At 49.2% G+C, this 26,483-nt stretch overlaps 1 protein-coding gene across 6 annotated transcripts; it reads left to right on the forward strand.

Moving 5' to 3' along the window:
• Positions 1 to 216: 216 nt before the first annotated feature.
• On the forward strand, positions 217 to 26,467 carry AP2M1 (adaptor related protein complex 2 subunit mu 1). 6 transcript variants are annotated; one of them, XM_032193049.1, is made up of 14 exons: positions 217 to 249; positions 10,905 to 11,017; positions 14,672 to 14,677; positions 16,451 to 16,716; positions 17,052 to 17,134; positions 20,540 to 20,545; positions 21,100 to 21,235; positions 21,332 to 21,473; positions 22,257 to 22,268; positions 23,521 to 23,640; positions 24,063 to 24,198; positions 24,631 to 24,728; positions 24,859 to 24,970; positions 25,295 to 26,467. In XM_032193049.1, the coding sequence occupies exons 2-14, from the start codon at positions 10,944 to 10,946 to the stop codon at positions 25,427 to 25,429; spliced, it is 1,326 nt and encodes a 441-aa protein (XP_032048940.1). In that variant the 5' UTR covers positions 217 to 249; positions 10,905 to 10,943; the 3' UTR covers positions 25,430 to 26,467. The 6 variants fall into 6 exon arrangements, with proteins under 6 accessions (XP_032048940.1, XP_032048944.1, XP_032048943.1 ...); XM_032193053.1 differs by lacking the exon at positions 22,257 to 22,268; XM_032193052.1 differs by lacking the exon at positions 20,540 to 20,545.
• Positions 26,468 to 26,483: the final 16 nt, after the last annotated feature.

Below are 26,483 nucleotides of genomic sequence, written 5' to 3' on the forward strand. Positions count from 1 at the left end.
GGGGGGGCTCGGGCGCTGCCCACCCTCCATCCCCCCGCCCCCGCCGCAGGACTACAACTCCCAGCAGGCACCGCGCGGAGCCGCCCGCCCCCGCCGCCCGCCCTGCCCTCGGCGCATGCGCGCTGGCGGCGGGGCGCGGGCGGGGCATGCGCGGCGGCGGCTCTGCAGTGATAGGGGGGGCGCTGAGGAGAGGGGGGGGGGGCGGCGGCCGCCATCTTGGGCGGCAGAGCGGCGGGCGGGCGGCGGCAGGTGAGGGGGCTCCGCGCCGGTGCTCCGCGCTCTGCCGGGGCCGAGCCGCTCGCTTCTCCCCCCCTGGGCGGCTTCTCTGCACCGGGGAGGCTCGCTGCATCGCCCGGGGCCGGGGGGTGGCTGGAGGATGGTGGGTGGCGGCTCCCTCAGCGCCCGTCGGGGGTGGGGGGCTGCGGGCCCGCGGCGCTGACAGGAGCTGAGGGGGGTTCAGGGGGGTCTGGGGGCGCCCCCCGGGCGGGCTGTGCCCTGGGGGAGGGCGGTGGGGCTCCCCCGAGAGGGCTCTCTGTCAGCGAGGGGCTGCGCCGTGACCCCGGCCTCGCCAGCCTAGATACGCTTTTTGCCCGTTTTTTGCCTTTTTTTTTGAATTATTTTTGGCTGCGCGGGGGCGTCTGGTGGCTGCGCTGCGGTGGTCGGGCCGGGCTGGGTGCGGGTGGGGATGGAGGAGCCCTGAGAGGCTCGGGCAGCCCGAGCAAAGGGCTGGGGCCGGGGCCGGGCAGGGATTTCCCTCAGGTTTCTCCACACGAATTAGCTGGGGCACGGCTCCCAGCCTCTGCCTTCCTCTGTGGAGAGCCCACCGAGTGGGCCCCGCTCCAGCAGCTCCCCCGCTGCCTCCCCACATCCTTTCTTCCCTTCCCTGGGCTGTGGAGGCTGCAGGAAACGCAGCCTCTGTTTATCGTCCGCTGCAGCTGATTTCTCTCCCCGGTAGGAAATGCCTCTCTTCATCTCGCCTTCTCCCTCTCAGCTGCGCGCTTCCGAGAGCTGTTCCCTGCTTGCTTTAGTATGACAAAGCTGCTGGGAAGTTTTCGCCTGCGGCTGCCAAAATCTGAGCCTGGAACTTTCCCAGATAGGCACGTCTGGATGGTTTTGGCGGCTCGCAGGTCTGGGCATTATGGATTTCTAACCCCATCTGGGCTCCTGTGGGCACGGTGCTTGTTGGGCGATGTGACTGCTGTCAGAACTGTGCTTACTGCTTTTTTTTCTCTAGTAAAAGCTGGGCTTGTCCCTGTGAGTTTTGCTTGCAGGGACAACCTCCAGCCTGATGAGATGCTGCCAAGCTGCCTGCTTCCATATTTTCCCTGTCAGAGGGGAGGCATCGTTTCTCCTCTGTAGGAAGTGCCATGTTACTGACATCTAGTGACAAGGTACCCGGCATTCTTTGGGCTGCGGGCTGGCCATATTTCCTTCCAGGGAGAGCATTTGAGATACCCTTGAAGGGTATTATGGCTGGCTTTTCCCCTCCTCCTGAGATAACACAATTTAAGTCTTTTAAGTCTTGAGTCTTGAGGCTGCAGAGAATTGTATCTCCAGTTTTTTGAAGCGCAGATGACAGGAAATGCTCTCTGGGGGTTGATAATATCTTGGCTTCTCTTTTCAAGGAATGGGAACAATCAGTGAACAAAATTCCTTTCTGCAAAGAAACTTCATGTGACTGACCCTAGTTAAACTTTTCTTGGCATTATCACTTGGCGCAGGGATGCGACAAGACTATCTATTGCAGCACAGCTGCCTTCCATCAGTTTGCTGAGTTTATAATGACAAAGGCTGTTAGTGGTGTATTTTAAGGATGTTCTTAGGCGTGGATGCAAGGATGGCCAGAAATGCAGCCTAGGGTGCCAGCATATAGCAGGTAGAGTCAGCTGCTTTCCTCTAGAGGATGACCTGCAGAACGAAAAGCTGTGAATAAGCAATGTTATTTTGATCTCAGCAGGTTGGCAGCTTAGCTAGGAGCTTGCAGGCTGAGGCGCAGAATGTGGAAGGCAGTTACCTGCCCCACAGGAACAGCAGAAAGAGGTACGTTGGCAGGTCGAGGCACCTAGGCTGTTGGTGGTCTGTGGTGAACTACAGCTCATATCTGCAGCCTTTTCAGTTAGAAGATGAATGGAACAGAAGCCACTGCTCAGACTTCTAGAATGGAAACTGCTTCAGGCTGACTTTAAAACTGCCTTGGAACAAAGCCACTAGAGGTGGAAGAAGTAATTGGGGCTGTTCAGATAAGGCTGGACTCCAGTAAGACATGAGGGGTGCGTTAAGCACAGTTTTAGGTGGCATTAAGGGAGCTGGCCACGCTTTCCCTTCTGTCAGGGTTTCTCTCGCTGCCCACCAGACTGCCTGCGTGCTGCATGGCACCCAGAAGCAGGCTGTAGGAGGACAGCCTGGTAGGAGCTGAACGTGCTTCTCTCGCTGCCCACCGGTTGTGGGGATTTATGGGATTGGGTTTAAAATAGGAACAGTTCCTCTGAATCTGATGGGTTTATCTCAGTAGCTCTTTAGCTCACGGTATGCCTCTTAATTAAATCACGCAGCCTGTCTTCCCCAGGATGAAGTGATTGCAGCTACTCTTTAAAACCAGGCGCAGCCAGTGGCCTCCTGGAAGGTGGCTAATGCAGCCCTCTGAGCAAAGCTTAGGCGCTTGGATTAGCTGCTGGGGTGGTGACATCGATGTAAGCCTTAAGCCTCTGGTTTGATAACACCACTGCCAGCCTGGTGGGATTGGCTTCCTAAGGAACTCCAGTTTGCCCGAGCATCCTGGCTAATCCCCCTCCTGCTTCAACTGCTGTCACTTGTCCAAGGCCGTAGTGGCTTGGGAATGCGGAAATGGTTGCAGTTGACTTGCCCTCAGTCCTCTGGGTGAGCGCTGGCTTCTTCCTGGCTGCGAGCTGAGGCAGCTAATGTACCTTGAACTGCTTAGTTGGGTAAGCTCATTAATGCACAGCGGGCTTACTTGCTGGTAAGTCAGAACCCAAACTTTCTTTTAATAGACTGCTAAAGGGGTTGGTTGTTTTACACCAGCTTATTGGCTGACTTGTGATTGCTGCTCCCCAGCCATGCTGCATAGGGTAGAGGAATAAGCATCGTGTAGAGGAATAAGTGTTGTCCTCTGCTCTCCTTCAAGCCGAGTGGTGGCTGTGCTGGGAGGAAACTTCTCACCCTGCAGTGGCAGTGACACAGCCCGGAGTGGCTGGGTCCTGAGCAAAGTCCCTTGGGTCTTGGTGAGAGTACCAAACGCACAGGGACATGCATACAGCTGGTCCTAAAGGTGTGCTTTAAAATGGATGGAGAGCTCAGCGGGTGCTGACTGTGCTGAAGGGAACCTGTTGGGATGTTGCAGACAGCTGCGTTCGCTCTTTCCTGTAGCAAAAATACCAATAGATGCTCACGTTGCATGGTGGCTGTGTACTGCTACAGGACTTCCAGGCTGTAGGCACGCTGCTAGTGACAGTTTCCTCAGCCAGTGCTTCATTCTTCTAGGGCTAGAGCAAGCATCTCTTGCCTGGACATGAGGCTGCAGTTCCTGTAGGTGTGTTGCCTCATTCCACTAGTAAAAACTGAGTAGCCATTTGCTATTTTTCCTGAGCAGTGAGTTGGAGCAGATCAGCTTTTTAGTGCTCAGTTCTGCAAGTACAGTTACAAAAGGCAGACAGCTGTGCTCGAAGTCTGCAGTGTGGGTTGAAGCTAGCGCTGTTCTGCTGGTGCAGGAAGGATTGATGGGCTCTGTGGTGTCACTTCAACACTTCAGGTTTTGGGACATCACTTGATTGAATGTCTGCGTACATCTGGGATTTAGGCTGGAACTCAAGCTTGTCCTTCAGTACCCTAATGATCGATGACCACGGTACTGAAGTGGTGCTTCTCTTACTGCTCGGTTCTTGGGCAGAGAGAAAATGCAAGGCCTACACACTGGACAAGGACTGGAGAAATGATCCTTCCTCCATGTATAGTTTCCAGAATCGTTGGGGGAAAAAACTGCTGCAGAGGGAACAAACCATGCTTGTCAGTCCCTTCCCCACACCTGCCTTCTTTAGTCTACTGAAGGCTCTGTGCCGTATGTTCACTTCTACAACTGTACTAAGTTGGAATCCAAGCAAAGGCTGGGCCCCTGGTGTGCTGAGGAGGGAATTGCCCAAACCCTGCTCGCTGAGCACCGGGTTAGTGCATCCCCCTGGGCAGCTCCCAGCCCAGCAGCAGGATGTGGCCGCGCTGAGCCTGCTCTCCTGACCGCACACACACATTCCTAACGCGTGGCACAGGTGCAGGTCTGCAAGGGCAAAGTCTGACGGCTTTCAAAAAGGGACTGGCTGTAGGTCAGACCCAATAAACAGAGCGTTTTCCGTCTGTGATAACCATCTCTGATACCATCTGTGGTAGACACAAGCCTTTTTGAGGTACCGTGCTTTCATTGCATTTTGCCTTCTCCCTTGGTCACGGTCCTGTAGCTGGCTGGCTGCTGGGGCTCGATCTGACATATCATGGAGTTTCGAGAGAGGAACACTCCCTAAAGCACATCCCCACGTGGCATGAGCAGTGATGGTTGGAGAAGAGGATGTTTCTTTCTCTTCACAGGTTGCATATCTCCATGTCAGTCACTGTGGGTCCAGCTAATCCTGCTTCTAAGTTAAGCAGCTACTGAAATGTGTTCAAATCCACATCCCAGAGATTTTTCACTGTTCCTTTTTTGTTGTAGGCTGTCCTAAGGCTGTAAGTTCTTCACAGCTTGCCGAAAAGTTGTGTTTGGTGCTGTCACTTTCACTTGAGTGGAGAAGCTTTTCCATGTAGCCTTAACTCCTCCGTGTGTTATAAGCGTGTTCAAGTATGTGATCTGTCCACGATGCTCCTCAGGATGCTTCTGCCTTCTATTTATGGGTTGGAATGGAAGCGTACTGGAATGTGAGCGCTTGGCAGCAGGGCAGGGAGCTGCTGGCCTTAGGTATTTGTAGGAGCGGCGTTCAGAGGTCTGGTCTCCTACCCTGGTGGCTGGCTGCTCAAAGAATGAAGAGGCTGTTGGGAGAGGACTGTTGTTCCTAAATTAAGGCGATTACTCACCAACGGGTGCAAATTCAGTATTCAAACGGATCTTCTCTGCACCAGAAGTAGAATAAATCCATAGCTGGGAAACAAGGCTGTAGGTAGCAGCGTGGAGTGGGTCACCATGTGTTTGAGCCTGTGAAGCTGAAGGAATGTAGCTGCACGAGGCTGAAAATGCAGCTGGCAGACCAATAAGCCAAAGGCTTCAGCTAGTCACCTTGGCTTCCAGGCAGTTAAAAAGTGATGGGCTTTGCTCTTAAACTGTCTTGCAATGAGCCATTAGCCTGAGGAAACTCAAAACAACGCAGGGCGATCTCCCGAGGAAAGGCTGGCTGTGGAGAGGAGCTGAGTGAGTCATAGAAAGCTGATTGAGCAAGCCTGTTACTGGGAAGCTTTCTGAGTCACGTCGCTTGTGCACAGCGAGCAGATGAACCCAGCTTCGTGGTGGGTTTCTTATTCTGGGGCCTTCTGGTTCCAACAGCCGTGAGTCACCGAATGTCAGTCTCAGATTAATCTGAGAGCTGTTCCCTGCAGTTCTTAACCGTTGCAAGCACTGGGCTCTTCTCAGACCAGCTTTGGAAACAAAAACTCTTCATCATCCTAAAAGGTGGGGATGATCTTACCAGGTCAGAAGTGCCCCACTAAAAACTCATTCTAGCTGCCGTGTAACCTTGAAGTGGTTCAAACCAGCATCTACGGGACTCATAGCGGAACACAAAGGAGAGGATCAAAACAAAGCAGGCTTATTTTCACTGCAGCAGCTTCAAGGAGAGCCATTGTCATCTTAAAGAGCCCTTCTCTATGCTAAGCTATAAGCAACTTTCTCGTGCATGGTGCTCTTTGTGTAGCTTTCTTCTCATCGGTTCATATATCCTTGGGCTAGTCGTTCCACCTCTTGAGTTTTCCAGCTGGGTACGTGGTCTGATTAGCTGATGGAAGTAGCTGTAGTGGGGAGGGAATGAAATGTTGGGCTTGCTAAGAAGCCTGGAATATTGTTGTGTTTCCTGAACCTCCATGGATGGGTTGGGGAGGGCTGGGTGAAAGGACGGCACCGCTGCATCAAACTGAGCTTGCTGTCAGTTGTGCTGACGCGCTTTTGCTGTTGATGCTTGTGACATTTAGAGCTCTTTGAGATGAGACTGTAAAAGGCAAGCAGAGCAAGGAAGACCTGCTTATAATTGTGTTGGGTACCTTGTGCACCTGAGACATCTTTGGTTTCTGATGCCATTAGATGGGACTGCAGCAAGAGATTTATGCGCCATGTGTCTTTGAAGTGCTGAAGACAGCTTGTGTATGGCAGATACAGCTGGGTTTGTCATCTAAACACCTTCATGGATGCACTGTCCCCAGCCCACGTGACTTTACTCAGCACTTGGAAGCTCATTAACAGTTGTCTGACTAATTGATTTAGGTAAATTGGACATAAATGTGGATTTGGGCTCAGTCTGTAGAGCTGTAGGATTGCAGGTTCTCCAGGCTTGAGGAGAATCCTATGGAGGCAAGCTGCTACTGCATGTAAAATAATGCCAGTGAGCATCTCCCAGGTACGTTTATGCTGGCAGGCTGCCGTTGTAAAACCAGCTGGCAGAGCAGTCCTGATCAGCTAAATCAGGCTGGGGAGCAAAGGCAAACCCTGCTTCACCTGTGACATGGGCAGTCACCTTGAAGACTGAATTCAGTGTGATCTGGGAGTAACGCTGTGGTGGTTTTTTTTTTTCCTTTAAAAAGTCAGGCACTAAGAAAAGAGATCAAAGCAGGATTGTTATATTATCTATACCATGGTTTGTTTACATCTCCAGTAATGTTTGGTTTTGAATTTCCTTCCAGAAGGAGAACTTTGAGAGGAAGGCACTGAGAAAGAGCAAAGCTTAGAGCGGCTTCCTTGTGAAGAGCAGCTGAGTAAGGTGGGAAGGTACTGTTCTGGGAAGGAGTCAGCGAAGGCAATAGAGAAGTTCTACGCAGTCCCAAGTGGCCTGGAAGGAGAGCATGAGGGCTCGTGCTTCACCTCTTGTCCCTGTACACAAACTAGAGGCTGTTAAAGCTGGGGGAGGAAAAGGAAAAAAAAAATTATTTTTTTTTTTTTTTAAAAAGAGGTTTCTTTACACAGCGTGTTTTTGCCATGGGATGCTGCTGATGCACAGATTTAAGACAAGGCTGGGCAAATACTCTTAAAAAGAGCCCTTGGGTGTCCTTAAATAAACATGGGATCTGCTGGGGAGTATTTCCTGACCTGTGCCTCCTGTTATCTCTGTCCCTTTATTGCCAGCACCAGAGGCAAGATACTGGACTGACAGAACTGCAGTGGGAACCAACCTGGCTGTTATCCTACCTCGTGCAGTTTGCTTGCTTAGGAGCTGACTGCACGTGGAAAGTTCCAAGCCCAACCTCAGCTCTCAGTATGCTTGTATGATGAAGCAGCCTGGTGTTTGTGTGTGTTAACAAAGAACTTTTAAGACTAAAAACATTTGGATCACTCTGTATCTACTCTTCATCTAACATGCAGTTGGCTCTGCTGCCTGGTATTGTGATGCAGTTAAAAATTATGACATATCTGGCTGTAACTTATTACAGAACATGTTCTAACCTAGTGTATAAGAGAGGATAACCTCATCTCTATCACCATTGACAATACCTGGGTTTTCCAGAGAAGGCTTTAATTTTTCAGCAAGAAGCTTGATCAGCAATCTGTTTCTATAGAACTGTAGCAAATAGCTAAACCAAGGCGCTTTCAGGAAGCAGTTGTCATGCTAGCACAATGCTCTGTCTTGTATGCCGTGTCTGATCCTGTTGCTCATCAAAGCAGATGTTTCCCTTATGCTAAAAATAGAACAAATAAGTTAAGCAGCATTAAAGCCCAAGAGGGAGATTACTTTTTTAAAGACTAGGATGTGCTTTCTAGGAATCTTCTGGAAAGGTTTTGTAGGATTCGCACCATCCGGCTTTGGCCAGTTGCATAAGCTTCCAGGAAACCATTCTGTACAATGTAAGCGTGAAGGAAGATGCAAGAACTGCTTCACGTTTGGTAGCAGTGGTCCGTATCCAAATTTGGAAGCCACCACTGCAGCAGTCTGAGAAAGATGTCCTTGTCTCTTGTCTGAGATGGAAAAGAAAGAAATAATTAGGAAAGAATTTCTTAGAGCAGGCAACAAGTTGCATTCACTGTCTTAACAGTTCCTGTTTTCATCGTTTGGCCCGTGTGAATGGCCTTTCAAATGGCTGCTGAATTACAGCAGCAGCATCTGCCAGACTTGTTGGGCATCTGTTCAAATAGATGTTGGTCTTTTGGGTTCCTGCCCTGTGCCCTGCCCTTCAGTGGCCTTCTGCGTGCCTGTTAGGGTTGTGAGTTTGTGTGGGTAGCCGTCAGTCTGTGACACAGCCACTTCCTTCAACTCAACAGCCTGGTCTCATTCTGTTGGCCAACTGGGTTGTCTTTTGTCTTCTGGCATGGAGATGTGAGCCTTGCTGTGTGTGTAGCCTCATTCTCCCATGTGGGGCACTGAGAAGCTTCAGAAGACTTTTGCTCTGTAATTCCATGGGAGTCTCAGGCCCCTATGTTAACAGGTTTGGTTTCTGCACTATGGTACAAGAGACTTGTCCTGGAAGCAGGTGGGATGTATCCTAAAGTTAGCAGTCACTAACAGAACTATATATGTTGTTTCTAGGTGAGGTTTCAGAACTTGGCAATATTAAGACAAGCGTCCAAGAGTTAAAGTGTAACCAGTGCGTTAAGGTCCTAGGATAACTGTTTCGCTGGTGCAAAAATAGTCTTCAAAGTTATTTTTAAAACTTTCCTGTGTTAGGTGGAGTCTGAGGCCATCAGAAATTGGTGATGACAGTGACGTGAAGCCACTGACAAGTGGCAGGAGGCAGCCTGATAATAGCCAGAGACACAGCCAGCAAAATGTGGGAGGAAAAGCCAGGAAGCTCACTGCTGAGTTTTGGGAAAACTGCACCTCAGTTTCTCACTGTTTTGACTTGGTGACTATTTCTGGTGTTTTCTTTCCTTGTAATGAGCAGAAGCAGCCATCTGGAAGCTGAAGACCAGTAGCACAGAAGTGTATGTGTAAGGCTGCTCTCTGAGGGCTCGTTAGGCATGGCTGAAAATGTAGCTGTTGGTGTGAAGACTAATGGAAGTGAAAGGTTTTTGGTCTTCCTGAAATTAAAAGCAGTGGCTGCACTATCAAAAAAACCCTTCTTTTAGTGCAGAGCTCGTGTCTGCAATGCCACCTTCAGATAGGCAGCTGCTGCAATTTCTTGAACTTAACCGTTAGGAGATAGTTCCTCAGGCTTCTGTGCTGGAAGTCCTTCTGACCCTCCGTGTGTGTTGCTCTTCTATTATTTTTCTGACCTTTGAGATGAGCCGAGGCAAGGTCACTCCAACTGGCTTTGTGCTGTCCCCGCACAAAGGCGTATCGCTTCGCTCTCAGCTGTTTTAGGCTCGCCTGTCCCTATCCTTCCTGCCCACCCCAGACAAATGGGTGTAGGCTAATCTCCCCAGCAGCACTGCGGAGGTGGTTGGTTATCTACTGCTCTCCAGTGCTGAAGCTGAGAGAAGCACCTATGGTGGTTCCCAGACTTGGGGACAAGCCTTGCCCTATCTTGTTTGTGATGCTCTTCTCTGGGCTAAGCAGGCCAAACACTGGCTTGAATGGGTGTTATGGCTTGGACTGAGGGGAAGTAGGAGTGTGGGTGACTGCAGGAAGGGGATCTGGTTAAGAAGCTGTATATTTATTTAAATAAAAAATCTGCCTCAACAATGTCTATCAGTTTTGAAGCTCTTTTCAAACCAATCTCTGCAGAAAGATGAGTTTAAGGGGATAACATCTAAGACACTAGTCCCCAGTTAAAGTGGCTCACGGTTGAGATCTGCTCCAGTGGCACCTGGTGGCTAGGCCACTCTGTTTTGGCTCTGAAGCTAGCTTTTTGTACCTAGTTATCAATACAGCTCATTACTGCTAGGCAGCTGTGGTCCCAAGCAGGAGTGTTGAACTTTGTCAAGATGCTGTTTAAATAATCATTATCTGTAGACTTCTTGGTTGGAAAGATATTTAGGAGCATTCCCCTTGATTGCTCCTCATCCAGCAGGCTGAATTACTGGAGCAACGAGATCACTGGCTGCTGCCCTGGAATCCATTATCTCCTTAAGTTAAGCAGCCTTCCTAGCAGGCAGTAATCAACCAAGGTGGACCTGCTGCTAATAACACCCCGCCATGCAGTGATCTGATTTGTGTGGCAGTCACAGTGGGGATGCACGCTTTATAGGAGAAATAAAGGGTCTCCGATTTCCTTGCAGTTCCAGGTCTGGTTTTCCTCATGTTCAGGGGAGAGGCCAGGCACTTCCAGTTCTTGAGCCTTGATCCATCCGTGCTGATGAATGAATGTGAAGTTAGTCTGCACAAGAAGCATAGTTAGCCTATACAAAAAGTATAACCTCAAATGTTAACAGTAAGGCTACTTCCTTCCTCTCCAGAGTAAAACACTTTCAGATAGCCCTGTGTAAGGAGCTCTGTATTCCTCCTGCAAGCGTGAGGCAGGCACTGAGCATCAAGCTGCCCTGCTGGGCCTCAGCCCTGGCCTGGCGTAACGATATAAACTAGTGAAGGAGCTGACAACATCAGACCTTCAATAATATCTCTGGGCGTGCTCTCCACTCATCTTTCCCTGCAGTCTGCTTGAGTTCATTACTCCTGTGGCATCAAGGTGTGAGCTGTCAGGTCCTCACCACTGCAGGCACTGCACAAAGTGCTTTCTGTGGAGGTGTGTGACAAAAGCTCTCGGTGCCCTGGCTGGATGTCAGCCTGTGCCTGCTGTACTGTTCGTTGCAGCCTAACGTGTGTGCTCTCTTGCTTCAGGTCTTAAGCAACATGGGAAGAGAAGACTAAAGTTCCACCATGATCGGAGGCTTATTCATCTATAATCACAAAGGAGAGGTTTTAATCTCTCGAGTCTACCGGGATGACATTGGGTAAGTGCTTCCATTGCATCCGTGGTCTTTGCATTTCTGTCTCACTGTGGTGCAGGCGACAACCCAGAGCTGCTTTGTTCTGCATTAGCTGTGCATGCATGTAAGACTGCAACTCAACTTGCTGCTCTAGGCCTAGTTAAGAAAGAGCTAAGTTCTTACTAAGCCCAGATCACCTACAGATGGTAGTAAAGGACAACCTGCAGGCAAAGCTAGGACTTCCTTTTGGATGGTAGAGATCTGGGTGTTTTTCCAAACGCTTCACCAATGTGGACTGCCACTGCAGAAGTCTACCAACCTAATGTAATCATTAAAATGTTATAGGAGTCATGTGGGAACTGTCTGCCATGCATTGTGACCAGGGCTCTGAACTAGTTTCAAACACAGATGACGAGTATCAAGTACAGGCATACAGAAGACTGCCTCTGGTCTTTGCTTGCAGTGTCAAAGTGCCAGTAACCACCTCTGTGCACTTAACATTCTCTGCCCCAACCTTGTATGTCAGCCTTGTAAGTAAAAAAGCTTCCATCTATGGGATAATTCAAGTTGTGGGAACTCTGAAAGCCTTCAGTAGGTATAGGTATGTTGCACTTCACACAAGTGTTCTGTTACTCACTTAGACTAGGTATGTACCATTCTTAAACTGCCAGTTCCCAAAAGGAACCCTATGAGAACTGGGTTTTTTTTGAGCAATGGGTAGTGCTTTAAGGAGCCTGATAAGTGATGCTGCTGCTTGGACTGAAAGCCTTAAGTGGCTTTCTCACACAGCAGGGCTGTTACTGGTGGTTATCATTAGTGTTAGGCATTAGGTGGAAGCTAGTAATTGAAGTTAGCATGAAGTTAAAATGCAGCTAATGGAAGCAGGGTCACTGTAAGCAGGGTCAAAGTGCAAGAGATACTTTTGCCCAGTTTAGGAAAAATATATTTTTACAAGGTCTTCAAAATAAATAGTGGTAGGATGTGCTGTGAGATAACTTGTTGCCACGAATTGCAATAAACAATCAAGACAGTCTGAAGGCAAACTGCTCTAGTCTCAAGAGAGCTTCCCTTCCCTTCCGGACATGGATTGTCTAGTGGAGGCTAAAAATGGTGTAGAACTAGCAGCTTGCCAAGGCTTTCACAGCTTCATTGAAGGAGTAGCAGTGGTCAACAGTGCCTGTAATAAGCTCACTAGGTGATACCTTAACTCTCTCTTGTTCTAAGTGGAGTAAAGTAGCAGTTGTGAGAATGGCCAAACTATCCCAGATCTTCCACATGGCGCTGAGCCAAGGAAGCTTTGTACTTTTGTACTTCTGAAGCAGAAAACTGCTGGCTGTGAAGTTCTGCCTCTTCTCTACTGTAGTAATTCTTTCAGTCTTTTGAATGTCGGCTAGCTGAAGGTCTTCAGAGCAATTCATGTGCCAGAGCTGACTTGGAAATTCCTCTAATTAATGAATAGTGCGGTGATCAAACCAAACGAGGTTGGATTACTGATAAAATTTGAGAACATTGTATGTGGAGCTAGAGACAATGTTGCTGCAGTTCCTGGCAATAAGATTTTGTTGTTGTTGTGGCACGTAGATTGCACTGTGCTTGAACTGATGTTTATTCAAGAAGGGCTTCTTAATTTAAAGGGCCTTCTGGCCATAAAGATGTAAACTGGAGAGTGAAATAGTTCTTCTAATGTAATGATCTTCCACTGCTTTTATCTTGGCTCATCCCTCTTGTGAAGTGACTGAATCGTTCAGCAAGTAATGAAGTACTTACTGGCTGGCCAGGCAAAACTAGAAAATTGGATTTCCTGCTTGATCCAATCTTCACTTTGTCTTTTGGAAAAAAGGTGCCAAAGATTCAAATGTTCTCTAGAACTTCAGGAGTTAGTATTGCCTTGAATAAAATCCTTTGTTCAATTTCTGTGGGTGTCTCAGTGTCAGTCTTGTGATAAGTGGAGCTGGTGCTGGCTATTAATGGAGCTTGCTCCCAAGGTGTTGGATTCCTTCTGAAACAGGCCATCAAACCTGGCTTACATTTTTTGGATATGTAACCTTATAAAACAAGTTGTCTTAGAACAGCTATGTCTTGTAATCAAGTAACTGAGAATCTTCAGCTCTATAGCAAGTAAAGTAGGTAGCTGTTACTTCCTGTTGGGAATGCTAGTGTCAGTACCAGGTGTACTTGAGAGCTCTGAGCACCCTAACTTCCAGAGAGGTAGGGAAAGGAACGGCCTTTCCCTGCAGCTTGTACTCTCCTCTGTAGGAGTTCCATCTCAAAACAATGAGTCAATAGATTTCTGGAACACTTGAGTCTTTAATCCAGATAGATCTGAAGTGCAGGGAATTGAGCCCATCTAGCTTGTTGGGAGGTAGGCAGAGTGGGAAATGAGCATAGCTGCTGCCTGTCTTCATGGGGATTCGGAGTGATTGACCTGTAAGGCTTCCTTGGCCTTGGCACTTCCCTTTGGTGTCTTGAAGCCTCAGGGGGAGGCTTGGGAGAGTTTATCTCAGTTGGGAGAGATTAAAAGCCATTTCTGGTAATGAGAACCTCTCCTCTTGCACAGTTTAAGGATCTAAATTAGCACATACTAGCTCAAATGTTAATGAGAAAAGTGGCAGTCAATGAAGCAACACTTCCCTTGACTGGTAAAGGCAGAAAACAGTCCCCACAAAACTTGGACTTCCTTTGCTTGCAACTTAGAAGAATGGCTTTAGTGCATGTAGTGCATCTGTCTATACAGCAGCTAGCTGCATGCATAAGCAGCCTCTTAAAAATATAAGCAAAGCACTATGCATTTAACTCAGGATACTGTGGAGGGCTCCACTGTGACCTTAAGTGCCTTGTTCTTCAGTGATGTAGTCACTGGGAGAACCTACCTACATTTAAAAACGTAGCTATTTGATTTAAAAAAAAAAAAAAAAAAAGCTATTTGAAACTGAGCAGCTTACACGACGAACTGCATGCACTTAAACTGGGATAGGCGTTTTGTTTTTGAGCTTCTAAGACATCACTTCTGCTTCATAGCTCTTGATCATTATGGAAAAAGTGCAAGCTGGATAGAGCAGTGCCTGAAGCTGCAGGACGTGCCATCTCTCTCCAGATGTGCTGAAGCTCTGTCAAACTCGGTGTTTTTCCTGTTGGCTGGACCAGGCCAGAAAGCAGCAGCCCAAACAGCCTCAAATGAGAGCGCTGCCATAGCAGTGCCCGCTCAGACTTGCAGCCCTGTGGTGAGGGAAGAAGAAAAGGGGTACTGTGCGGTCCCCAGGCTGTGCCTCAGATTGAGGGTTTCTTTCTTTTTTTCCCCACTGAGGCCTGCCATGTGTGTTAGCAGAGCAGCGTGGATACCAATGATGTGATGTGGCTCTCACTCATCTGGACTAAACACCCAATTAGTCCTGAAATTCCAAAGAAGCCCGGTCTCAACACTGGCGATCTGACCATGGCATGTCAGCGCTGTGCCTTGCGAGGGCTCCATTGCTGCCACAGCTTGTTACTTTCCAGCCAGGCCTACCTGGGCCTTTTTGCGCCCCGGAGCAGGGGGAGGGGGTGCTGTTTGGTCTCTCCTTATCTCTTTGGATTCATTGTGCCTTGTGTGTGTGTTTCTAACCCTTTCTCTTGTTGCTGTCACTCCTCCTTTCTCCGCTGGCGCCATTTCTGTCCATCCCATCTCATTGGCTGCTGTAGCAATAGGTAAGAGACGCGGGTAGGCCATGACCGGCACTGCACAGCGGGCAACTGGTGTGCTGGAAAAGCTTCACTCACCTGAGGCTTCTCCTCTAGCGTGCACCAGTCTGACTGCTGGCTCTGCTGCTAGCCCTAGTGGGTAGAACTCGAGGCCGGGAGGGCTGATGCTCCAGAACAAGCTGAGCTTTCCTTGTGAGGCTTACTGAAGGGGAGGAGTGGGACTTCTAGATATTATTATTTTACAGTAGAATAATTACTTATGGAAAAAACGAGGTAGAAATCAAATAGTGATTTAACTCACAAGCCTTCTGGAGCAATAAAACCTGGGAAGTATTTGAAGGCCAGAATTTTGCTTATGGGGGAGGGTGTTTACTGATGAGGCTTCTACATGTCTACCCAGACCTTCAAGGAAAAAAACACCTGCCATGGCAGCACACGTTCCCCTGAATATCCTTTGTTTTCAAACTGTCTGCTGGACTGTTGACGACCCTCAGTGCTTATGAACATTTGTATGCCTTTATCCTTGCTTGCAAGGATGTGACTGCTGTCTGCTCTCAAACACAGTTCTGCATATTCCTTGCCATGGGGCCTTGACACTGCAGCGAGGAGCCCCCCTGTTCTGCATAGTCTTAAGGAAGGGTATGGGTAATAAAGCACAATTAGATGTGTCTTGGCTTGGTAGGTAGGCTACTGCTCGAAGTCTCAGTTCTGTAATATAAATCCATCAGTTCTCCTTGCTGTGGTCTTAGTATCGGTGGATTTTGACTTAATTTGGGGAGTTTATCTTGACTTGTAGCTGCAGGATGAGAAAGTGTGGAAGAGGTTGGAAACCAGGATGTCATGGGGAGATCAGTGTTTTATTTAGGAGGGATTTGTTCCCTGTCACTAGTGTATAGATAGTGAAACAAGTTTGGATTAAAGATGTTAGCAGCTAGGAGAAACTCATGCAGCACATTTTCTGCCCTGCAGAACTTCTTTCCCATTGTAAATAGTACTGGATCTTCCAGTGCACGTAGTGTGTTGCTACTTGCATGTGGCACCATGGGCACCCCAATTCTGTCTGCCAGAGACCTGCTCTGAAGCATAGCAGGCTTGAGAGGACATATAACTGGAAAGCCCAAAATGTTCCCAATCCTGCTCGCTGCTTTTAGCCTGCCCTCCAGGGTGCTTAGGGAAATGGAGGTGAGATGAGTCTAAACTGAAACTGCCTTTCGTGGTGTACCCAGACACTGCCATCCGTCAGGTGACCTGGGTAGGTTTTGCTGCCTTTTCCTCAGCGGTATATCTGGGGGGAACTGCCATTAAAGAATATAACGGGAGACTGCAGATTTCTTTTGGGGCAGGGGTATGAAGGCTTAGGCACGCAGGGCAGGTAGTAACTAGCAGTTTGGTCAGAACACGTGCCCCAGAGCCTTTTCTAGTAGTCATTCCTGGCTATGGTAATCAGGAGTGCTAGCAGAATAAACTGAAAGGAATTTTCCTTTGTCATCTGACTCCACGTGGAGGTTAGCTTGCTTCTCTTTCTGCCTGCAGTTAGAATTGCCCTGTAGTCCAAAGGTCCACAGAGACCAGTAACTCCTCTCCTGGAGTTTGTGCAGGATTTAACATCCACCTCTACTCAGAGCCTTCAGTTGTCCCTCTTGGCTGTGACATCCCAGGCACCCTTCCTAAGCGAGCTGGGTGTGTTTAGTTCACCTCGGTAATCACATAAGCAGAGCTGTACGGTGAATTTGTTTTTGTAGACGCTGTGCTAACTCTCCTTTGGTGGTGGTCTTGTAGGCGGAATGCCGTGGACGCCTTCCGCGTCAATGTCATCCACGCCCGGCAGCAGGTGCGCTCGCCTGTCACCAACATCGCCCGCACGAGCTTCTTCCACGTCAAGCGTTCCAACATCTGGCTGGCTGCTGTCACCAAGCAGAATGTCAACGCCGCCATGGTGTTCGAGTTTCTTTACAAGATGTGTGACGTGATGACCGCCTACTTCGGGAAGATCAGCGAGGAGAACATAAAGAACAACTTTGTGCTGATTTATGAGCTGCTGGATGGTGAGATGCTTCCCTTCTAATCTGCTGCGTGGTATTGCACTTGGTCGTTCTGTAGCTGTTAGCTTAGAAACCAGCAAATTGATCGCTCTGGACAGCTGTCCATCACTCTTTCTGTCCAAAATACTATACAGGGAAGTCAGTTTAGTCTAGCAAGTCTGTTTGTTTTTCTCCTCTTGCTAAAGAATACTCCAGCCTCTTGTCCAGAGGCTTAATATATGAGCAAGTTATTGCACAGGCATTGCTTTCCTTACAGCAATGGTTAACGTGGCTGCTGTATTTATATGTTGCAGCTCTGGCTTGTGGCTGTGAGCTAACCATCTTTTAATCTCCTGTAGAAATCCTGGACTTTGGCTATCCTCAGAACTCTGAAACAGGGGCCCTGAAGACTTTCATCACTCAGCAAGGCATCAAGAGTCAGGTAACCAGAGGGGTCTGGGGTACAGCGCTGCTCTGCTAGTTCAGCTTGTTCAAGAAAGCACGGTCTTAATGATGCAACTAACAGCTTGACCTGTGCTGGGTGAAAATGCCTGGGTAGTTTGAGAACTCCCTGGCTGGGAGGTAGCTCAGTGTCACCTCATTCTAGATGTCTCTGTGCTTGTGTGACCTCCCTGGCATTTGGTAAGGTGTGGGAGGAAAGGCCCTGTGTTAGGGTGGTGCTAGTCCCTTGCACGTAAACGATCGCTGCCTTCAGGTGCTGGTGTGTGTCAGCTTGTGGCAGAGAATAAACACATCTGCCTGCTGAACCAGAAATAGCTGTCCTGTGTGTGAATCTCACTGAGCAGGTCTGTTCTCTGCCTGCCTTCAGTGCTTTGAGCTGTCAGGCTTTCGTGCCTTCCTTGTAATGAAGTATTCTTCAGCCTTCTGAATCTTGCCAGCAGTCAGGAAACTGACATTATTCTGTTGCTGCCTGTGACATCTTTGCAGATCAGCAGATGCATCAGTACGGTCTGGGCTTTCTCATGTTAGAGATGAAATTCTCTATGGCACATTCAGTATAGCAGTAACCCTTGCAACAAAGTTTATATAGAGATAGAAGATAAAGGACACTTGAAGGAAAAAGACAGTTGAATTAGGCTGTTCTTGGGAATGTTTTTTAAACTAGTTCTAATCCTACACGAGGCTAATCCTCAAAACTAGTCCACGAAATAGTTACTGCTTCTTGTGTCTCCGAGGGATATTGCTCACCTTGTCCCTCTAACGTAGCTGTTTAGCTCCTAATGAGGACTTTGGTGAGAGGAGTGAGTTTTAGGCTATGTAGCAGGTGAGTCAGGAGAAAAGCTGGGAGTCAGTCTGTGAGGAAGCTGTCTGCAAAAGAGAAGAGGTCTGGGTGAAACTTTGTACCCAAGGTACAAACAGAAGTACTAAGCAAGGGTTTGCCTGGAGACTGTTCTTTTTAAGGATGAGCAGAGGTTAGAGTCTCTGGAGGCTCTGTTCTAGCTCCTTTCATTAACACTGACTTCCTAAGGACTCCTTTTAATCTACTAGTGGCAAGCCTAGCTGCATCTCAGGAGTAAGGGGAAGAGAAAAGCTGCCCCGAGCAACATTTTCTGCTACAAGCAGCAGTGTTTTGCAAGAGGGCACGCGCATATCAGTGGCCAGATGTGAGTGCATCCGGTCTGCGTCCCCATCCCGAGCTTTAATGTAAATCACTTTGGCCTTCTGCAGTCTGACATTCTGGGCAGTCAGCACTCCAGATAGCTGAGTCAGCTCCTGTTCCTAGGAAAACTTAAAACTAACCACCACCCTCACTTCCTTCCCTACCTCTTTTTTCGTGTTTTTGACTGTTTTAACAAACTCTTACACCACTTGTGTGCGAACTACTGTCACAACACCTTACCTCATTCAACAACAGGTTTAGTCCTTCCCTTTCAAACAGGAGTTCTGGTCTACAGCCATTCATAAGTAACAGCTCATGGTTATTGTGCTCTGTGTGGGAGTTTTTTGCATCCCAGTTCAAAGAAGAGCAGAAGTGATCCTTTCCAGACATGGTACTGCAGGGGAAACAACTGAAACAGTAATTTCTGTATTTCCTGGTTTGCCCTTTAAGCTGGTTCTTCTAGCCTCAAACTCTTCCTTCACTTACTACCATCTTCTGACAGATACCTTGGGCTGAAATGTGGGGCTGGGTCATTTGTCAACCTTGTTCCATTGTCCCTGCCTAGTTCATGGGGGTGCTTTCCTTGAGCTTTGTGTCCTGCTGACTTTAAGGAACAAAACCTGCAGTTAGGGCAGAATTTCACAACTCAATTTTTTGACTTCTGTGAGGAATTTGAGGTGTTCTGAGCTGCTGCCCTCTGAATACCCACTCTGTGTGGCTCCAGTGGTCTTGCCAGGGTTGGTGACCTTGGGATATAAGATCTGCTTTGTTTTTGAAAGATAGTCCAATATTGCTGCATTGCTTTCCAATAAAAGTACTGTTGTCCTCTGGGACTGGGGTGGTGCAGCACACTAGAGATTTTAAAAGGTGCAGCATGGTTTTACCATGATACCTTCCATGATACTAGTCAAACAGCAGGGCTGCAGGCCATGCTGATCTCCTGTAACAGAGCTCTGATGCAGGCATTGCCTCAGATCTCTTCCTCCAGGAGAGGCTAAACCTGCTCTTAAAGCTCAGGGTGGAGCCATGCTCTGTGTGCTCTGTTCTGTCTGTAGCTGCTGTCTGCATCTGTCCAGGCTTCACCAACTAACAGCACGTTGTCACTTTCATCCTCTCCAAGTGCTTTCTGTGAGTGTGATTTTTAACTCTTAATTACAGCATTTCCCCAAGCCTTAGACATACCGTTATGCTAAAATGCTGGTGTTACTTGCTGAAGGTGGGAAGAGGCTACCAACAGCTGCCTGAGCCTAGGAAACCTGCTGGTAGCTGTCTGCCTTTAGCCTAGGAACTGTGCTCGCTGCTGAGTAGTCAGGAGGTTGAATATTCCTGTCCCAGTTGAGCTGGCTTCTTCCAGCTCAGGCAAGCTCCTGGTTCTGAGAAATTTCAGACCCAGGGTACCTTTGATCCATCTTGAAGGGCATGAAGCATTGAACAAGGCAGATAAGGACATTGTGCGGGTTTTTTTTGGTGGGACAGAGGAGTATTTTGTACTGCACTGAGCGCTTATCTCCTCAGTTTCCAGTGGAGTATGAATGCCCTGCCTCTTTGTTATGATAATGGCTTTGCTCAAGGAGCCACCAACTCTGTGGCAAGAACATGTGTGAAACAAAGCCCCTGTGCTGTCTCTAAGCTGAGATCGAGTACTGCCACCCTGTGGGCCCAGGGCAAGGCTGCTGGGGCAGGACCCACCCTGGTGCTCTGCAGCCACCCTAGTGGAAGAGACGGGATTAACAAGGGCACAACTCCTTACCGGACCCAGTTTTATTAAAACATCTTTATTATCGCAGTCCTGGGTGCTGTGCACTTCTCATAGACCGGGTATCTGTGGCACAGTAAACATCCAGGGCTTGCTTTAGGAATGGCAGCATGTGGAGTTGACTCTGCACAGCACCATTACTGGGAGTGGTATTTGGCACATCTGTTGCTCCCTCTGCCCTGCTTTGTATTTGGGGGGGAGTGGGCTGAAGTTTGAGAAGCCATTTCGCTGCTGGGCTTTCTGAGCTGAAGCTCAGAGCCCCTCATCTTGTTTGTACTGATCAGCTACTTAATTAGTAATGAGCTGGCCTGCTTTGTTCCTGCCCTGAGATAGCCTTAAGCCTAACCTGCCTCTTTCTTCCCTTCCTCCTTTTTCTTGCTACTGACCTGCTTGCCTGTCTAACCCTGTGTGCGCCACACTTGCTGCTATACATCTCCTTCACTTTCTGCGTGACTGGACCCCGCCTGTAGCACCAGGTAGGAACCTCCCAGTGCCTCTCTACACCGTGCTCCCAGGAGCCTTAGAGGATGGACACTTAGATTCATTCAAAGTTAATGTTGGTGCACAACCAATGCCCCAGTGGCATGCTAATGACTGCAATCATTATGGAGCAGCCCCTGGTGACCAGCTCCAGCTGCTTCACGGCCCTAGGGTCTCGCGTTGGATAAGGGTGTGAGCTGACCTGTCAGCTGCCTAACGCATGGGTTGGTGTGACATTCTGTCAGACATGATTTGAATGTCATCAGCAGAGCTTGTGTCTCCCCACACCTAAACCTAGCCTAAAGGACTTGCTAATGAAATAAAGACAGCAGGAAAGCTGCTTCCATGATCAGTACCTAGTTAGGCATACAATTTGCTGAGGAGGGAACGCTTCTGTGACCAAATCATGAGGTGTATGATGACACTTAAAATTTAAATATCAAAAGCAGTTGTTTACAGTAATTGGCAAACACTTGCTCTTTGGTCTAGATAAAGTTTTCTTAGTCCTTCAGTGTATCTAGAGATTTAAGATGTCATTTCTTCCCTTCAGACTAAGGAAGAGCAGTCCCAGATCACCAGCCAGGTGACTGGACAGATTGGATGGAGACGTGAAGGGATCAAGTATCGTCGCAATGAACTCTTTCTTGATGTGCTGGAGAGTGTGAATCTCTTGATGTCCCCCCAGGGTAAGTGGGAGGTGTTGAGCTGGCATCCTTTTTCCCATCAAGGTTTGTTAGTGGGGACTTGCCTAAGTGTGCTAACTCTGCTCTTCTCTACTCCAGGTCAGGTTTTGAGTGCCCATGTCTCTGGCAGAGTGGTGATGAAGAGTTATCTGAGTGGAATGCCAGAGTGCAAGTTCGGCATGAATGACAAGATTGTCATTGAAAAACAGGGTAAAGGGACTGCAGATGAAACGGGGAAAAGGTAAGAGGCCTTGGGGTAACTTGGGGTAAAAGCCACTTGCCACCAGGGACCCTTACGGAAGGGCAGCACTTGGTAGCTTTTTCTGATCTGACAGAAGCAGCTCATCTCTTCTTCCCCTCAGCTACTACTGCTGATTTTTCTCTGGGTAGGTCAGCTGTCATGCGAGCTACCAGCCTGAGGGCCTCGGTATGGAAGGCTTCTCCATAGCAGGGCTGGTGTGAGCAGGTGGAATGTCATTTTTGGTGTCTGACTTCACATCTATACAGAAACAAGTGTCAGGAGCTGCGAGGTTCTCTGGGCTATCATCTTTAAGATTCAAATATGGTGTTAAGTGTGGAGTTCTTGCAGCTGGAAACGCTTCTCCAAGGTGGATTCTCCCAGAATTTGTAGCAGTTCTAGTCAGTATGGAGACTTGTTCATAGGTTGCAGTGGTAACAGTGTTCCCTGGGAGCAGTGAAGGGACCCCTCTGACCGTAGCCTTTCCTACACAGACTGTTCTTGCACACTAGGCTGGTGGGCAGGCTAATACTGCATAAGCTCCTGCTGCTGACATACGGGTGGCTGCGTGGACTGGCAGCTCGTCCCTTTTGGGAGCCCAGCTGCCTTCCTTCCTGGCTGTGCCTCAGCCAGTACCAACCCTGATGATGAAGATGGGTCTTAAGCCCTTTCCAGCCTTCCTGCTTGGGATGAAGAGAGAAAAGCAAAGGGACTGCCACTTTTTTCCCCACTAACTGTTTGTGACTCAGCTGTTTCTTCTTTTTTTTTTTTTTGCTGACCCCTCAGTGAATTGGGAAGGTAGATAACCTGCTTCAGCTGTGTGCACTCTGCTCTCCCCCTGTCTCTTGCTTTGTGTGACCTGTGCATGTAACTCAGACCTCAGACACTTTCCGTGATGGTTCCTGGAAATGGAGCTGCGCTGCTATTTGCCTCTTCTCTCAGAACCAAGCCAAGAGCTATCACTTCACTGTCACCTTTAAGCTGTCTTTCTAGAACATGAATCTAGCTAACAAAATGGATGAGCCTCAGCTAGGGGAAATACCCTAGTGGGAATATCATCTGTGTAGGCCTCTGAAGAGTCAGCAGTACTGTCCCAGAGTTTGCATACTGTGAGTGCTCTCACCTGTAAAAGTGTTACCTTTTTGAGTTACAGGAGCAGGATGGACATGGTTTCTTTCTGGAGCTGCCTGCATTGCATAGGCTCTCTCTGCACATTCGTGTGGTTACCCTGTTGCTCGTAGCAGTTGAGGCAACCTAGAAATCACCATACTACACTGCAGCATCTCTTCTGTACTGCTGCCTCTCCTGTTGCTACCTAATTCTCATTTTCTGGTCCCTCTCAGTAGCTGAAGGGAGTTCTTAGCTAACTTTAGGACCTGTCCCCTAGGATATCTTCCTTGCTGCTAGAACCCAGCACAAGCTGAGTGCTGTCAGGCTAGGCTCGTGCACCTAAATGCACAGATAGTAGCTGGGGAGACTTTTGTGGCATGGTATTCTGGTCCTCGGCAAGTCAGTTACTGTGCTGGCCTGAGGACAAAGCTTCTGTCTGGTATCAAACCAGCTGCTAGCACTGTGGAAAGCAACATCTCTGAAGAGATTTCTGAAAAGGAAGACCCAAAACTTAGCATTTCCTAGCTGTGTGGCAGTGGGATAGCTTTGTGGACAGGAAAGTGCTCTCCCCTTTGAACTGCGCTGCGAGGTGACCTGGGTTAGCAGAGCTGCCCTTGCAGTACCGAGGTGCTGCTGGCAGGCAGACCCCAGCACAGTGTTCCTCTGGCTGCGACAGGAGGGTCGCATCTCTGGGGAGAGGAGGGAGAGAATTCTTTTAAACAAATGTCTTGAAATACGACCTTGGCAGTGGTGAAGCGAGGGAAGTTTGAGCCAGGAGGCCGCTGTCCCCTGAATCTCTCCCTGCCTCCCCATTTCCTGGACACCTGCACTGGCACCGTGCTCTGTAGAATAGTTTCTGCCTGAGCAGACTCTGCACTACGGGCTGCAGCTTGCACTTGTTGAACTTTGAGCACTTGTTTAACTCTGCCTTGTGTTTCAGCGGCAAACAGTCAATCGCCATTGACGACTGCACTTTCCACCAGTGCGTGAGGCTCAGCAAATTTGATTCTGAGAGGAGCATCAGCTTCATTCCACCAGACGGAGAGTTTGAGCTCATGAGGTATGGTGTGGGGGTTGAGCAGGCTGGTGTTGGCATCTGTGCGTGCTCCTGCATTGTGCTTGTCTCCTTTCTGCGGAGTGGAATCTGTAGATTGTCCCACAAATCCTTTTACAGATGTGGTAGAAACCTAGCTGCATGGTTGTCTTTTCCTGCCTGTTAGCCTGCTCGATCTGGATTTTTGTTTCAAGTTCTTAAAACCGACATCCATGAGCGGGGTCACTTGGCAGGAACCTGACACAAAACTTGGACTGAAGAAGTTATTACTGCCCTAGGGCAGCGCAGATCTGACTGCTGCTTCCTTCCTGGCTGGTACTTCTAGGTTGTTCCCTAAGCAAAGAGTCTGTCTCCTTAGGAAGGTGGTACAATTTGAGAACCAAAGGGAGTTAACTCCTCGGAGTTTGACGTTGCTTTTATGCCCACAGATACCGAACCACTAAGGACATCATCCTTCCCTTCCGGGTGATACCCCTGGTGCGGGAGGTGGGCCGGACCAAGCTGGAAGTGAAGGTGGTGATAAAATCAAATTTCAAGCCTTCCTTGCTGGCTCAGAAGATAGAGGTAAGCTGTGGCATATTGTCTCTCTACTTATGTCCCCTGCTGTGCTGTCCTTGCGGACAAGTCCTCAAGCTTGTACAGGCCCAAAGTGAACTGAATGCCTTGCAGATATGGTGCTGCTGCCCTGTAGAAGGGAAATGCCACGCAGGGGGAAAGTGGAAGCTATTTTCAGTTGCACAGTCACCCTTGGCAGATTCTAAAACACCCTTGTGGATTCTGAAAATGTTTGAGTCTTTACTTCAAAGCAAGAAATTAGAGTTAGACAAGATGCCTCATGGTAGCTGCTGATTTCTGGGGCCCTGATATGGAGACAGAAGGGCAGCTGCTGTCCCAGACCCCCGGCCTGACATAGGAGGAGGCAGTTTTCCTGTGAGATGGCACAGAGTGCCCTGGCTGCAGTCTCAGTTTCCCTTCTCACCACGTTCTGCCTTCCAGGTCCGGATCCCAACACCCCTCAACACCAGTGGAGTGCAAGTCATCTGCATGAAAGGGAAGGCGAAGTACAAGGCCAGTGAGAATGCCATTGTGTGGAAGTAAGTGAGCGTGCTGGGGGGCAGGGTCTGGGGAGGCAGGAGTGTTCAGTGCTCCTGGCTGCACCGAGCACCTGTAGGGGCGGGGAGATTAAATTTGGGCACCTCCTCACTTCTGGGTGTTCTCTGGTAGGATAAAACGTATGGCTGGAATGAAGGAATCCCAGATCAGTGCAGAGATCGAGCTGCTGCCCACTAATGACAAGAAGAAGTGGGCTCGGCCCCCAATCTCCATGAACTTTGAGGTGAGTCTCTGCTTGCCTTCTGCGGGCAGCTAACCTTAGAGAAGCTCTGTCAGGCCAGTCCCTTCTGCCCTCATGGGAACTGCATGGTTCTGAGTATTCTCTGTCCCATGCTGCTGTGTGGCTCTGCCTTATATAAGCCAGCCAGGTGGCAAAGCTAATGGGGGAGAAAAAAATCACCTTTAAAGCCCCTGGAGTCTGTCACCAAGCATGGTGACAACGGGGAGGGGAATGGTGGCTCCTGGTGTCTGTTTTGGGCTGTTGGGTACGGAGTGCATCCTAGCCCTCTGTTCCAATGTTCTCCACTGCCTTTCCCTTTCCCAACAGGTCCCGTTTGCGCCCTCTGGGCTGAAGGTGCGTTACCTGAAAGTCTTTGAGCCAAAGCTGAACTACAGTGACCACGACGTGATCAAATGGGTGAGGTACATCGGCAGGAGTGGGATCTACGAGACCAGATGCTAGCCCCAAGGGGCTGGCAGGCTCCCTCTTCTCCAAGCCATCCTCCGCGTCTCCTCAGTCTTCAAGTACATTCAGAGAACATCGGCCTGGCCCCTCTACGCAGATCGAAAGCCCCTGGGGCTCACCTTGGGAGCGGACTTGCCTGCCCGTGCTTGGTTTCCACCCGCGCCGCAGCTGAAGTTCAGAACCCGGTCTCGTGCAGGGCTGCGGCCAGCCTCCCGCTCCCCGTCCCAGGGTGGGGAAGGGCTAGTCTAACTCCCCTCCTCTCGTGATCTTTCTAGGGAACGTCCACCATTAAACTTCTCTTCTGTTGGTGTCTCACTACTTGCATCATATCCTAGTATTTTTGAAGTTCTTGTGCATATGTACTCGTAGAATAGACCTAAACATAGACTGGACAAATCTTGAGTTGAAGTTACCCTGGCTTCTGTACTAGCTATTGCTGTTGTGGTAGATGTTGCTGGCCAGTCTGAGATGCCTGAGGTGGTGAGTTTTTGTTGGGCTTCCACCCGAGGAGATGGTGGGCTCGCCGCATCTCACCACCTTCCTCCTTCTTGCAAAGTCTTCAGTATCGAGTCCTGCTGTGGGAAGGTTTGTGACCAAAACACGAGGAGGGTTTAGACTCTTGCTGGTGTGTACGTGGGTGGCACAGCATTTCGGGTCCTGAGAGCACTTACCCTCTACCTGCTGCTGGCTCGAGCCAGTCTTTCCTTTCCAAACCAATTGGAAATTCGTTGGAAATTTCCTTTCCAAACAAATCGGATCTGTCCCGGGCTCCTTTCCAAATGTCCTGGAGCCCTGGGGAGCGTGGCTCAGCTGAGCTCTGCCAGGATGCGACCGGGGGCTGCCCTCTGGGATCGAAAATCGCACTCGCAAGTAAGCCCCGTGCCCCAGCCCGCCCTCTCTGCACTTCTACCGACCGCTTCTGGGCCATAGGAATGCTGCTGCCGCCCACCGTCCCGCTTCTGGTAGTGTGGTCTCCATTTTGTACACCCTGTGATTTGTCCAGCGCTCAACCTAATAAACGATGTAGAACCGAGACGGCTCTGCGTGCTGC

Source organism: Aythya fuligula, chromosome 9 (genome assembly GCF_009819795.1).
Source record: "Aythya fuligula isolate bAytFul2 chromosome 9, bAytFul2.pri, whole genome shotgun sequence".
NCBI classification, from domain to species: Eukaryota; Metazoa; Chordata; class Aves; order Anseriformes; family Anatidae; genus Aythya; species Aythya fuligula.

Excerpts from the sequence above, each read along its gene's own strand:
- AP2M1 (XM_032193049.1), top strand. The coding sequence starts at position 10,944 with ATGATCGGAGGCTTATTCATCTATAATCACAAAGGAGAGGTTTTAATC. Across the intron at positions 21,236-21,331 it reads TCTCTTGATGTCCCCCCAGG|GTCAGGTTTTGAGTGCCCAT; the intron begins GTAAGTGGGAGG and ends TCTCTACTCCAG. Across the intron at positions 24,971-25,294 it reads CAATCTCCATGAACTTTGAG|GTCCCGTTTGCGCCCTCTGG; the intron begins GTGAGTCTCTGC and ends CTTTCCCAACAG.